This window comes from Falco rusticolus, chromosome 5, assembly GCF_015220075.1.
Source record: "Falco rusticolus isolate bFalRus1 chromosome 5, bFalRus1.pri, whole genome shotgun sequence".
Taxonomy (NCBI): Eukaryota; Metazoa; Chordata; class Aves; order Falconiformes; family Falconidae; genus Falco; species Falco rusticolus.
Window position 1 is genome coordinate 73,599,502 of NC_051191.1, and position 14,829 is coordinate 73,614,330.

At 38.2% G+C, this 14,829-nt stretch overlaps 1 protein-coding gene across 10 annotated transcripts in view; it reads left to right on the plus strand.

The window, feature by feature from the left end:
• SOX5 (SRY-box transcription factor 5) overlaps window positions 1-14,829 on the plus strand; it is a 341,339-nt gene that overhangs the window by 225,577 nt on the left and 100,933 nt on the right. For 6 of the 10 annotated variants that reach the window (XM_037389411.1, XM_037389407.1, XM_037389409.1 and 3 more), the window contains one exon: window positions 11,731-11,854. In XM_037389411.1, coding sequence (XP_037245308.1) covers window positions 11,731-11,854 — 124 coding nt within the window. The remainder of the gene's footprint in view (window positions 1-11,730; window positions 11,855-14,829) is intronic. The other 4 variants (XM_037389408.1, XM_037389410.1, XM_037389414.1 and 1 more) reach the window with 1 other exon arrangement.

Genomic DNA, 14,829 nt, shown 5'->3' on the forward strand with positions numbered 1-14,829 from the left:
AAAGGCAGTCAAACCAGAAAAATATGATTGTACATTCAAGAACTACTTCAGACTAGGAAGAAAACACCCAAAGATTATTAATTTTCATTATGTTGTAATTTTCCCCCCTCTTGTGAGATCCTGCACTTCATATATTATGCGTGTATTCTGCTTTGTGAATGCTATTGTATTTTCACCCACTGCATACCAATCAGATATTGTCTGGGAGTTGTAAGGTACGTAGGACTCCCACACCTAACTAAATCTTGGGCCAAGCCGATTCAAAGAGCAATAGGCAGGGGAGCAGGCAGCAAATGTTCATCTGATTGCTGTAATCCACCAGTAAAATTAAAAACTGATTTATGATGATAGGGGCTTTTGTGAGGTAGAAAATTTTCTTCTCCTTTGTGTGGTCCATATCTAGAAGTGCCAAAGAAACAATTACATGTAGTCTTTCCTTTTTCTTTTTCTTTTCTTTTTTTTTGTTTGTTTTTGTTTGTTTGTTTGGATTGTTGTTGGCTTTGTTTTTCCACATATTTTTAATATTAAAGGAGGAGGAAGACAAGAACTGAAGGAGACAGCAAAGAAAAAAAAGACAAAATGTTTAGGGCAATCAAAATTGTTGTGCCGGCAGTTCAGTGCAGTAACAAGCTGCAGAATTTGGATAGCTGACTACCTGGCTGTACACAGAAATCTGACAATGAGATGTCTAAACTTCATCACTGCATCTACAGTTAATTGTGCTTTAACTGTATTGCTGTCACCAAATGTAGGCACAAAATAAGAGACTGTCTTCAGTCCTATTCAAAAACTGTTCCCAAACAAAACTTGTGAAAAACATTTTTGTATGAGGATTTTTGTAACGAGGAAAAAAAAAGGCATCAGGAGATGAATGGAAGAGTGCCTACGTATCTATTTAAATAGTCTTTCTTCTGCAACTTGAATCCATTTCACTTTTAAAATTGAACTTCTGATGGTAAAACGGAATGCTATTGAGGAAGAATTCCACTGGCAAAGGGGACAGTCAGAAACACGTCTGAACAGCTGAAAGATTGAAAAGAGGTCTTTATTGTGCATTTCCCTGGGCAGTAATTAGAGGCTATCCAAAACTAGAAATGTGTTTTCCAAAGGGGTTTCTATTAACATTTGGTCTTAGTTTTCCTGGCCATTTGTCCGTCATGTTCAAATGCAGGGGTTTTTGAGACCATGTAGAAAGCAATAAAAATATAATATCAATAGTAACAACAACAATAGTGATAATGATGATAATGATGATAATGATGATGATGATGATGGTAATAATAACAACAACAATAACAACAGCAGCAGCAACAACAACAATAATAATAATAATAATAATTATAATAATAATGATAATAATAATACCACCTTCAGGAAAGAATTACATTGAGTTGTTGTAGCAACTAGTGCTCCAAAACTGATGTCACTGGAAACCAGACTTACACTGAAACATGTATCTGATTTAATGATAATAAAATTGGGGGAAAGAGAGGGCATTCAAAGGGATTAATCAGTGGATTTAAGTCTTAAGATTTTCAGAGCAGACCCAGCTCTGCCAAAGTCTACACTGATCATGCCATGAGGAATGTTTCTTTCCCTGTACTGTATTAGATTGTATATGGTTTTATTAACTATGTCACTCAGCTTTTCCATTTAAAGAAAGCAAGAGGAGGCACAGACTTTTAGTGCAGAATTTGTTTTCTGAGTCCTTTATGTCTATTTTTTCTCTGTCTTTCTAGATGGTATGATTTTAAGTGGATGACTTCGATAGGACTTTCATGTTTGTTTATACCATTGCACTATTCAGCAGCCAAATGGGTTTTGAATTTCTTCCCACCGCATGATATTAAATAACCTCTGTTTCTTGCCCACCGCCTACATGTTAAAATTGTTGTGTTTGTTTTAATTAATGATCTTCCACTTGTCAGAGATACTGAGTGAAAAACACATCTTGAAACCTTAGGGGTTTGTTTGAAAGAATACCCCTTCTTCTCTCTATAGTAATGTTACTTTAAATCATGTTAAGGCAATCTGCACAAAAAAAAACCCAAACCAAAACAAAAAAATAGTTACTGTAAGGCAGAATTCTGATGATCTCTTTGTCTTCTGTGTCAACTAATTTGAGTAAGCAAGATTTCTGTATTAAGGGCTATAAAGTAGAATTGTTTCATATTAGTTGATGAGATTTAAATATTTTAGTGTAATTATGTATAGAATCATTACAGTCAGTGTGTCATGGGTGACTCATTACGAGTGGCAGTGAAAGAGTTGAAATAGAAGGCCAGATTGTGGTGATAGTATAGTGGAAGAGCGTTAGAGGGGGAGGTATCATTTCAGTAACAGAGGAAAGCTTTAAGGACCTGTCACTTCCCATTACTGGTACTTACCATGGCTACCATGGTAGGGATGAAGGAAGGCTAGGATGAGAGATGGGCTTGCCTTGCAAACCTTTTACTTTCCACTGAAATACCACAGCATACCCACTTTCTTAATATTTCATCCTCTCTTACTTTATAGCCCCTCATTTCATCAAGCAGTGAGTGAACAGTGGGCTGAGTACTACCTGTGATTCACAGCCTTTCTCCAGAAGTGCCTTAGGGTCATTAATAAAATCATGAGTCTCTTAAGGAAGGCAGTCCACTATTAGTGGTTTAGGATACTGATCTGTTCATGAATTTGTACTTTACCATACATCATTTTAAATAAGTGGTTTCCATTACCATACACCATCTTAAATAAGTGGTTTCCATATTAGAACTGTTCTCCATGTTTCAGAGGTTAAAAAATTATTTTCTTGGAACAGTAGACAGAAAAATATTACTGCAATTTATACATCAAAGTGATGAGTTACTGGTGTTTGAACATGTTATGGAAAAAACTAACAGTGGGTAAAGGGGGAGGGGTGGCAGCTGGCCTTAACACAGATGCCTCTGAATAACTTTATATGACAAAAAATACCAGTCAGACTTGCCAGCATAATGGCATCAGCATGGCTCTTGCCACCCATTTCTTGATCTTTTGGGGAAACTGCACCAAAGAAATCTTTAGTAAGTTCGCACCCCAAAAACTGCATCACTTCAGTCTACATAGGAGTAAGAACCACAATTAGAATAAATATGTTTCTTTACCTAAGCTGCATTCTGAACCTGAAAACCATCTTGGGCAGGTTTATATCCAAGCATTTTATGGTCTTGTTTGCATCCTTTGCATGAAAACATACACAATACTTTGGGTCAAGATGAGCCCAAAGGCACCTCAAAAGGCCTGAAGAGATAGCAAATTGGGGCATTTCTCCTAGCTCACGGAATTTGGCTGTCAAAAAGCAGCCAGACTTGCTGCCTGTGCTGGCATGTAATACTACAGTTTATTTCCTTACCTGAATCTGTTCACTTCCAACATTCACTGAAGTTCTTCAAGACATTTTTGCAGGATTCCTCTTCCTTTTCTCCCCTCCTTTCTAGGTCCCACACTAGTGCTGAGCCTTGCTTCCCATTCCTACTTGTTCTTGTAGTCTACCCGTTGATTAATAATGTTGAGATTTGCAGAGTCAACCTTCTATATGTTTAAAAAACCCTGTGCTCTTACAGGAAAAGTCCTCTAGATTCAGCACACCTTTTCACTGTTGTACATGTCGCACTGTTTCTAACAGCCTCAAATAGAAACAGCAAATAGAACCAAACACAGAGCTGACACAAACAGTCCTGTTTGCTCTTCTCCGCTTCCTCTGCAGCAGTAGTTACTACTGAACCTTCTTTCCAGAGCTCTTTTGACAGCAGTCCGTGATACTGTTGCACAAAGACTTCTGATCTGGTAAAATGTGAGCGCTAGGTATACCAAAGAAGTGACTTTAAAAAGAAAAAGATCTGGGTTAGCACACATGCACAAAACCCAGCCACTTCAGTCTTTTTAAACAGAATCTGGAAAATCAGAAGGAAACTATATACAGGTGACTTCTGGGAGGCTGATATGAACAAGGACAAGGGAAGTATACTTATTTTTGTCCTTGATTCTTTACAACATGTACAAAAACCCCTGTAGTTCATTACAATTTGAACAACTGAACCAATATATGAAACATCAGCTAACTGTAAAAGCAGTACACATGTGCAGCTCAAGAAATTATCCTACATGCTGTCTTTTAAAACACATCAGGAAATCTCACACCTGTTTTCTTTTCACTGACAAATGTTACGCTGAACAGCTTACTGCTAGAGTGATCAGCACTGGTCCAGACCTCACTGGGAAAAGCATTAACCAAGCATCTGGAAACTGTGTGCTCCATCATACACTGTGAGGTAGCATCAGTCATTAATCTAAGCTCATAGATTTTCCAGTTTGAAAGGAGTGACTTTGCAGATTAACTCTTGCTACTTGACAGTTGTATTTAGGAGCAAGTTGCTATTAGCTAGCAAAAATACAAATGGAGGACAATATACTGTATAAACCAGCAGTTTTGACAGCTGCAAGTTTATGGCAGGTTTTCCTTATAGTCCTGGCTTATTCTTCAAGGAAGGGTACTAACATTTAAACAAGGAACCTAGGTGCTTGGAAGCTATGGCATGAGAAACATAGTGTTTGTGTGAATATTAAGTAAGGTGAAATAGGTCATTTTGGCTCAAACACTTGTCATACCTCAAAAGCTGATTTTGTGTCCTCTGCTAACTTTAACCTCTTCGTGAAACAAATGGCTCAATCAATTGATCTTTTTCTTCGATAAAAAGGAAAGAGCAAATTATTTTGAGTGTTGCTCTTGAGCTTGGATTAGAGAGGGATCTTTTGAGAGTGCACTTCAGTCTTGCAGTGTAGCTGTTGCCTGAATTACAGTAGCTTGCTCTGAAAGTCCTGGTTTTGCCAGAGGACCCCCACACACACACACTGGGGTGTTATGTAGCCTGGAGCAGCCATTCCTGCATGAACCCTTAGGCTTTTGACTGAAAACCGCTGCATATTGGAATGAATTACAGTTTGTGTTCTTTTTATTTCAGGTAGCTTCTTCCTTTTCTGTTGGGCTATTTGCTCAAATGCCGTTGTGGCAGAATTGCCCTCTAGATAACTTACATGCTAAGTGGCACAAGCATGCTTCTTCTTACACATCATCCCAAATGGGAAAAAGTCATCTTACTGCTTTTCCCTTTTCTTTCTATACCAAATCAAATATAAAAGAAGTATTCTAAAGTTCTTTATTTAAGTTGCATAAATGAGTAAGTATACTGCTTTTTGCTTTGGAAGTATTCAAGAGATGTTTCTTAATGCAAAAGGTCCTTTCGGCATATGTCCTTCAAAGTGCTGTTGGAGGTGTTTGTCTCTCACCAGCGCATTTTGTTCTGTAGGATGAAGTGGAGGAGGTAAGCCTTTGGAAGCAAGTTATCGACATGGAAACAGCTACTGTCTGTATTATTTAGCAGTTGAAGGCACTTCTCTGCACTTCAGTTAAAAAGGCTAAGCATGTGTTCACTTAGTAGTACTTACAGACTTTATAATGAGATGAATTTGAGATGGATGCTGGTAGTGACACCTGGATTCTCTCGCAGGACTGAGCAAAGAGAGAAAGTTTCCAGCATAAAAAGCCTTGCTTTTTTAAAATGAAAAATGTTTATGTTATTCTCTGAGATGCATTTCAGTTTTTCTGAAAGTTTGTTCCTTGTGTTTTCCTTCAGCCAAGTTGCATTCATACCAAGCATTACCTGTTAACGATTGTCTCCATATTCCATCAAACTAAGTTTTTCCACACTATCACTCCAAATAGAGCTCTTCTATGCTAGTAGAGTTGTTATGGGGGCATGGGGGTGTCTCCCTAAATAGCCTTTTTTATTCTTCTTAAAAGATTACCACTATAAGAGCATGATTTTTCTACAATCACTATCACTGCTTCCAAACAATTGTGATCTGTGAGGTGCTACTGTTGAATGAACTGAGGTACTCAGATAGGATGAATTTTTGTAAATATTGGTATGAACTGTGTAAGCCTCATGCAGCAAAGGGAAGAATAATATTTAGGGCCACTAAATCCACTGCAGAAGAATTTTCAGGTAGAAATCAGGAAGAGAAAACCTTCACAAAATCCTTTGTCTGGATCCCCTGTAGCAGTATGTCTGGCAGATGAGAGAGCTGTTCCTTGGTAGTAAAGGCAGAGTGTTTGGTCAGAGCATGGGGTGGAGTGGGCGTGCTGTGTGTCTCCTCAGTGTCTTCCTCTCTGCATCTCTGCTTCTTGGCATCCACCTTCTATTTTGTGTCTTAAGCACTCGCTAAGCACCCCATAAAAAGCCACCTCAAACTCAGCAGGAGAGTGATCATTACATTACATTAGGATAGGCAAGGCTCCCTGCCGTATAGATTTAGGACACACTTATGTCGATTTAGGGAACTGATGTAGGGAAGAGAATGAGAACAACATTTACTTTTCTTATTTTAAACGTCACTGTAAGGGAAAATAGCAGATTGTAGTTATATGAGGACATATATTTTTATTTCCCTTAAGATAGATGTAGGGGGGTGTGAGGGAGAGAGAAAGAGATGGCCAACACATATGCTAATTAAAGAATCCGGTCCTTCAGCATAGTGTGCAGCACCATGAGCCAAGTGTTTCTGGAGGAAGGGGAACTGATGCAATTAAACATGTCATTTCTGAAGGACAGATTTAAGTTATTGCATGTTAAATGTACATTACATTCTTTCATATACAGTAGAAGAGATGCTTAACTTATAAACAAGTCACAGGCAAGAAGATATTCATACAACAGTTTGAAGTTAATAGAATCACTCATGTGCATCCACTGTTCAAGGAACGAAAAACCTGAACTTCTTTGAGGCAGCTGAGAGTAACTCAAATGCAACTAAAAATTAGCCACACTGCTACATGAAGAAGCCATGTAAGAGATCACTTCAGCAAAGATTCTCATACAGTGGTTGAAGGGCGTCTTCTAAACAGCTCAAGAGTAAAGTACTGCTCAGAGTTTTGTCAGGTTGTAGAGAAGTGAGTGTTGCTTTTAGCAGCCGTTCTTATTCACACTGAGTAATTTGTTACTCTGTCACCAGTCTCACCAAAGCGGATAGAATAGTTTCTGAAGAATTAGAGGTGGGTGGAAGAGCAGTATTCGCTCCTCAGTGGAAAATGTTACATATGGATGCCAGGAAATGTATTAAGATATTTACCTTGGAGAGAGGAAAACTTATATAAAAGTTTATGCTAATAAACATGTAATGAGCAACTGCGGAAATGAAATTGGTGGAAGTGTATAAAGATAAAACAAATAAAACTAATAGCAGCTGCTATGTTAGGGGCTTAAATTTGTTGAAACTATGGGTTTATGTTACTTGAGAGATATTAAAAGCCTGCTAGATTAAGCAAGAGTCATGTGAAGGGGGGAAATTGTGAACTTTTAATTAAAGACTCTGTCAGGATGCATGGGCATAAAGGACCAAAGCAATGTCATGCATGCTATCCTGATTCTGGCATTTCCTAAGTCTTGAATGCCTAACTTTGCAACCTTAATGCTTCCTTCAGCTATTTTGTCTTTGTAACCATGCATACAGTGACGCAAAGTGCACGTGACATTTACAGAAAATAAAGTAGAACTGTAGTTGTCAAGTGTTTGCAATCTAAATTTATGTAAGTCACAGCAGGAGGTAGTAACAAACAGTAGGGGTAACTGTTAAAAACATACTGCTTAGTCCTTAGGTAGCTGTGGTAACCATAGTATGTTCCTAAAGGTTGGTAGGAGCCCAGAATTTAGGCGGAAATACTAAAGTTATAATGGAGCTGGGAATGCTGGGAACCTAGCTGTGGCTACACTGGATGCACGTCTTTGTGCAGTTGGATTTGTTATGGTCAAGTCATAAAGGACGTGCACAGATTTGTGAAGATGCTGGCCCAGGCTTCAACAACTTGGATCGGTTCCAAGTTTGCTAAGAAATTTCTTTTGATAAGGATAAGTCATTTAAGGGCAGATTTGTCAAAGGCACTGAAACAAATAAAGATACAGTGAGGCACCTCCCAAAATCAAAAGTCTCTCCAGGAAACTGTGGGTGCCTCAGTTTCCCACTTGGACAGTAGATATACTATTAGTTGTTTCTCATGTGCTTATACGGTTTTTTCAGTCCATCAGTCTTCATGGGTAGTCTCCTTTTTGGATTGTTGGTGACAGATATGAAGGGTCCCTGATTTTGATTTAGACTCTAGGTTAAACTTGGTTGCAGTTTCTTCCACTCCTAAAATACTCTGCTGTTTCAGAAGATGACTTACTGTCCTCATTATGAATCAGAGACCCTTTACTTTCCTGGACTGCTTGAACTCTTGTGTATCTGTTTTCTTAAGGGGATTTATTTCTCATAAACTAAATGTCAAGTGGTATGGTTTATGTCTTTCATTGCAGCATGGGCTTCCTTCTTGCCCCAAATTACTTGTCAGAGATATGTGACTGAAAGTATGAATTCCTTAAGTAGTGAATTGATTGTATAGAATATTACGGCTCTCATGACATTCAGTTTGTTTTCTTTGTTATTTTATGTACAACATATGCCTTTTCTGTGCATACCATGCTGCTACACTTTGTGACACAGTACAAGAATACTTCTGGTTGATTGGATAACATGGTGATGGCATTCAAATTAAAAGAAAGATTAGGGAACTGTGTGATCAGTTGACATCATGGCAATAGTATTTATAGTTAAAAAACATGCCCTTGAATGATTTTATCTGTATCATCCAGGCTAACATCATAAAGTAGATAAGGAGTTACAATGAGAAATTGTAGCCCGTTAAATCCATTTGGGAATTTTGTGAGGATTTCAACTACAATTTTTGCCTCTAGGAAATTATAACTAAGAAGACGTAATCATGTAGAGAGACTGACAAGTGGAGAATCTTGACAGCTATATGCATTTTTAGATTGTTAAAGATGTGTTTCTTTTTATGGACATATATAAGTCTGTTAGCAGAACAAATATGAAGGACCTGAAAAATAGCTCGGATTGTAGTCCATTATGTTCAAATTAGAAATACAGTATCAACAAGTTACTGTCAAGAAAACATTGGAAAGTATGTAAACTGTACAACAAAAAAACATTTGTGAGAGATGTAACTGATGTAGTAAGAGCTTAAAAAAAAAACAAACAAAAAAAAGGAAAATGCCCTTCATGTAAATCTCAGAAGGAGGGCCTGTGTTCTGTGCCACTTGAAACAATTATATCCTAGCAATTCTAGGTAATAATAATAAACATAACAAAAGTTAAGATGTAGTAGTTAAATGAGCCATAAAATAAATTACAAGTCCGTAATTTATATTGTATTGTGTCAGGTAATTGGATTAAAATAAACTAATATTTACACTTATTTGTATTTGGGAGGGAATGAAGTGTAGTTGTTTGAGTGGTGCTACATACATTCCGTCCTGGAATGAAAATCACATTGTTTTGACTGCGTTATTTCTGTATCCATGCAAACCATCCTCATCACTCTATAGTTCTCATGTCCTTAACACAACCAGGGTTGTGTCATTTGAAATTAGTGGGTATAAGGCCCCTTGGAGAGATAAAGAGGAGCAGCGATTTGAAAAAGTGAAAGGCAGCAGTCAGAGTTAAGAAGAAAGGGCATGTTCCTGGTAAATGTTTTCCTAAATGGGAATTTTTCAGTGTGGTGTTTTGCTCGTGTATTTGGCAGTCACTTAGAATCAAGTGCAGACTTGTGCTACATTGTGGGCTTGGCAATGACAATTTGTGTGTGTGTGGTGCTTTAGTTATATTAGCCCTGGAGGCAGAGTTAACACTTGCAGTGGGACAAGAGTATTTGCAGTCATCAGAGAACTTTGCAGTCAGCTTCAATAACATCACTCCATTTTTTTCACTTTTTTTTTAACATTTTTTTTGGCAGCAAAGCTCTTAGTAGAACCATCTGTCTTTCTATTAGTGTTTTTGAGTCCTGTTTTGAAGCTTCTTTGCTTGGCAAAGTCACTTTCATCCTTGGAAACCATTTAAAAAAAAGTTCTGTGGCTTTTTGCCGAAGAAGAGTACTATGCAAAAATTCCACACGGCTGTTCATTTTTGTTCTAAAAGAATACAGTTACTTTGTCTTTGTCTTAAAAACAAAACAACAACAACAAAAAAAAAACCAAACAAAAACAAAACAAAAAAAAAAACCCAAAAAAACCCACCAAACAAAAACAAAAATAAACACATGAAGAAGTGGCAGACATTGGGCAGTTCCAGGATGACTGAGAGGGAATAGCAATAAAATCACATTTTATACTTTTTTATTCCCCAGCAATGCAGTTAAAAGTATGTATGTCTTCTAGTTAACAGGATCAGAATAGGAGAGTACTAGGGTAGAAAAAAATGGATTAAGTTAGTTCAGTGAGTGGAGCTACATCTACTCTAGCTTCAGTCCCAATCTTAATCTCCCACTGCAAGAATTTCCATCAACAGCACTCTTGAACTCCATCCTTGAAAATTGTTTCAGACTGTAAAGATGCAGTCAGTACACACACAGGTGTTGACAGGTCCTGGCATAAAGAGGTTGCCATCCCAAATTTTGTACCACTATTCTGTCTCCTAAATGTTGGGTGAACTGAGACATCTCCTGGATCTTCAGGAGATTAAATTAAAATAAACTCAGGATGCTAGTCTGAACCATGGCATCCAAGGAGCTGGTACAGGTTCTGTTTTGCCAGTTCTGCTATGCAGGCAATAACAAAGGGAGTATAACCTTCTTATGCCTCTGGCCAAAGAAGTTTGTGTACCAACACTCTAATTCTCCATGTTTCTTAAGGCTGCAGACCACAAACAAAATTTTTGTCTTTGATAACATATCTACCTCTGATGCCTCAGCTTCACAGCGCCATTGAAAAACTAGATGACCTCTCAGAAAATGAGTCAGTCTCCCTTTACTGACTGATCTGGTCAGTACAGTGGGGTTTTTTAATTAAAACTAGCCATTTGACATTTTAATCTAGCAAACTTTTTGTCACCTGTGTGAAACACAAAGATGATGTCCATTTCTAGCAATTAAAAACTCTGACAGAACTGGGTAAAAGCAATCTTATTAGACATTGTGCCATGGCCAACTTCCAGGTTTGATGACTAATTTCTGAATGTCTTAAGTCCCCTGCAGTATCCACTTACAATATAATATTTTCCATTTCCTGACTTGCATGGTTGTGTACAGTTGCTGTGCAAAGTTGAACAGCTAACACTTCAGACATAGCTGTGTTTTGTTTGTGAGTAAAGTGTCTCAGCCTTTTTTCTTACCATCTTTGAGACTTTGTCTTTTCACATGTACAAATAAGTGCATGTATATGGGCAGAAAAATAGTATTGACTAGGCTGTACGCTACTTATGCACATACTTGTACTTCTGTGTGTATGGATCTTAGTGTTTGGGCTCAGTCAGGGTGAAAGCTACTGCCTGAGACAGAGATATTGTTACACAGTGCAATAAAAGAGAAGAAAAACCCAACCTGCAGTCAAAGAGAAGTGAGGCATTATGGGCTGTGGGGGGAATAATTAATTGGTATATAGATATGCGTTAGTGGAATCTTTCGATTTATTTTGGATTAATGTAATTCCTATGAAGTGCTTTGGTAATTAAGAAGAGGCTGAATAGTTGATGCTACTGGAACACCCCATTATGGAGGAGCATATTCAAACCTGACCTCTCAGATCAGAAGTAAGAGAAAGCATGTAAGCAGACATTTTCCCCGGAAAAAATTCCATGTTTGATTTTCCCTCTCCTGTTCAGCAGGTCCAGGGTCAGCTGCCTCCATTAATGATTCCCGTATTCCCTCCAGACCAACGAACCCTAGCAGCAGCTGCACAGCAAGGATTCCTTCTTCCTCCTGGTTTCAGCTACAAAGCGGGATGCAGTAAGTCCTGTAGATTTTTTTAGCTGGAAGTGGGTGTAGGGCAAAATTTCATGCCAACCTGTATAAAAGTATCACCTCTCTAGCCTGATGGACAAAGCCATTAATTTGCACAGATGAGTGTAAAATAGAGGATTAGTTGTTGCCGTATGAGAAAGGGTTATCAGCGATGATTTATGTGTTTCAACATAACAGTGAAACATTACACACAGAGAGTGGATCTGTGTACCTTCTTTATGACAGATCTTTCTGAGAAGTGAACGTGCTCACAACCACACATACGTACATATATCTGAAGAGAAGCTATTGGAAACTTCCTGATAAATTTCAACACTGTTGTAAGAAAATATGTTTTTCTCCTGAAGCAGCCTGCTTACTATTTGTGAACTGAAGGCCTATTCTAGTCTCTTTCTTCACACAGAACTCACATTAATCTCAACGGGGGTTCTACAGAGATCAAAGATAGCATATGCCTTTCAGTTTGATGGACTAACACAAACTATGAGTATATTTACGAGAGCCTAACACTAAAAAATGTAGCATCTCCTTTTTTAATCTTTGAAAGATTTGTATTGTTGTCTACAGTCCCCAGATTTTTTTTTAAATTTTATTTAAGCCTTCAATAGGATTTCGTGTTCCTGTCTACAGGATGATAATAAATACAAGTTAAGGAATAATCAAGGAATTCCATTTCCATTAATAGCCTTAGCTAGAGCATGGATTTCGTAGAGTTGTTTTCATGCATTTGTGCTTGTATAACTCTTCTGACATCAGTTTCCTACTGAGTTATCTGGGACTTGACTGTTCTACCATTCTTTGTCTCTAGCATGGGTGTTTAGCTTTATTATGTCCATGTCAGTGTGTCCACCTGTATCAATGACTAACTCATGAATTCATCAGTTGTTTTGAGTTACTCAGCACTTGCCACTGCAGCAGTTTCATAAAATTAGAACATATAAAGATTCCTTCAGTTAAACTGGCTTATACCATAATTTCAGATTTCTTTCAGTTTCTGTAACATTGTAGATACAGTACTTGAATGCGAATTTGAGTTTCTTTGGCCACTAATCCCTTTTCCAAATATTTTACAGACTGGGACCACTACTGAAAATTACTGTTCAAAACACTTCACATCCCTCAGCAGCTGCAGTGCCAAAGCATAGGCTCATTCAGTTCTTCCAGTGATTTCAGTCAGTCTCTCTCAAATGGGAATAGTAGTGATTCACATTACAGAATGTTTAACTGAAAGCCACACTGAATATGAATGCTACCACAACTGTAGGCCTGGAAAAGTTCAGGAAAGCACCCCATTAGATATATCTGGCAGATTAAATTAATTCCATGTTAATGAAGTCTGGTGTGGATAGAAGGAGTTGAGGGTTTTTTTTCCCTTCATTTCACTGCATGTACATTAACTGTAAGACAGTCCTATAGCTCCTCACATCCATGAAGTACATATGACATTACATGTTTGTATAACCTTGAAAATGAAAAAGAAAAAAGAGCAAAGTTGCTGCTGCTCCTGGCAGTAAGGCTTGGAATTAAGTGCATGCCAAGGTCTAGGACTGAGCAGAAGCCAGTGGAAAAAGACGGCTCTGTGTTTGGTGATTCCCTGGCATGTTTGACTGAATTTGACTGAGAGGCTGAGGAAAAGTGATAAGTAGTCCAAAGGATTTTTTCTTTTCACTCACAGTTTAGTGTACACAAAAAAGCATATATGGATCTAGCTACACCTAGAAAGCTTGTAGCAATGAAGAACATAGCTACTTTAAAACTATAACATGTTCACCTTAAGTAATCTTTTTGACATGCCATGACACATACTTCTCCCACTTTTCTGCTTGCCCTTCTGTGATCAGTACCTTTGGCAAAGATGTGGTGGATTGTAAACCAAAGAGCTTTGGATAAAATTTTCTAAAGCACCTGAGTGATTTAGGAGACTAAATCTTCATTTGAAGAGTCACAAAGGCACTAAGGATAAAGCCTCAGGGATGTTTAGCAAATTTTTGTACTGTAAACTTTAGTACAGTCACCTGTGATAGCCTAAATTGAGGTAAAGTGGGTACCAGTGTGGCACTGCAGCAGGGAAAGTACAGCAGATTAATTTGCTCAGCTTCTCAGCACATTAGAGGCCTAACTTTCACTTTTGTGTTTGGATACAAGGCCTTCCCGTGAACTTCTGAAGACCCTGCTACCAGCATCTTTACCTGACTGCCATTATATGTTTTGAATTTGGCTTATGTACATTTTGACAATGGAACCTCACTTCCATATCTTCCTGGTCCCTTTGGAAAACCTGCCCTTTTGTCTGGACTGATAGATTTTTAGGATTATTTTTCATGGTTGATCGATAGGAATTCTGTAGTGATGATTCTGTTATTTACTAGCATTAACAACCTGCACGTAGGGACGATAAAAAACTCCATGGGACAATTCCGTTCCAGTCACAAAGAACCAAGAACTATGAAAATTTTCATGTATTGTTTCTCAATAAAAAGGGAGATATGAAAATCTGGGGGAGAAGGAAGAGAGAATTGTGACAACCAGTATTTTCATAATTAACTAATGGTGCTGAGTGCCTTGATTATGGGTATCTGGTTGGGGACACCCTCAAAGGGATATTTACACTGTTACATGCCCTGCCTCTTTGAAAAGTCCTATCTCCAAAAGAGTATCTCAAAATCTGCAGCATGTGGTCTGAGGCACTGCTGATCTCTCATCAGTTGTGCTATTGGTCACACCTGGTGACTGGGTTACTTGCAACCTTCTGCCTGCAGGCCAAGTAGCTGAAGAGTGAACTGTCTCTGGTTGCTCCTCACTGTGCCTCTAACTTCTGACATGCTGGAGAAGCTTCTCGGTTAAGCACGACCTAATGTGCTTCTGTCCAGGCTGGGATAGCAAGGCCTTCCTGTTAAAAATGCTTAAACTGAACTGGCTCATTTCAATGGAAACGTGTTGGGAAGTGATGAAACAAGCAG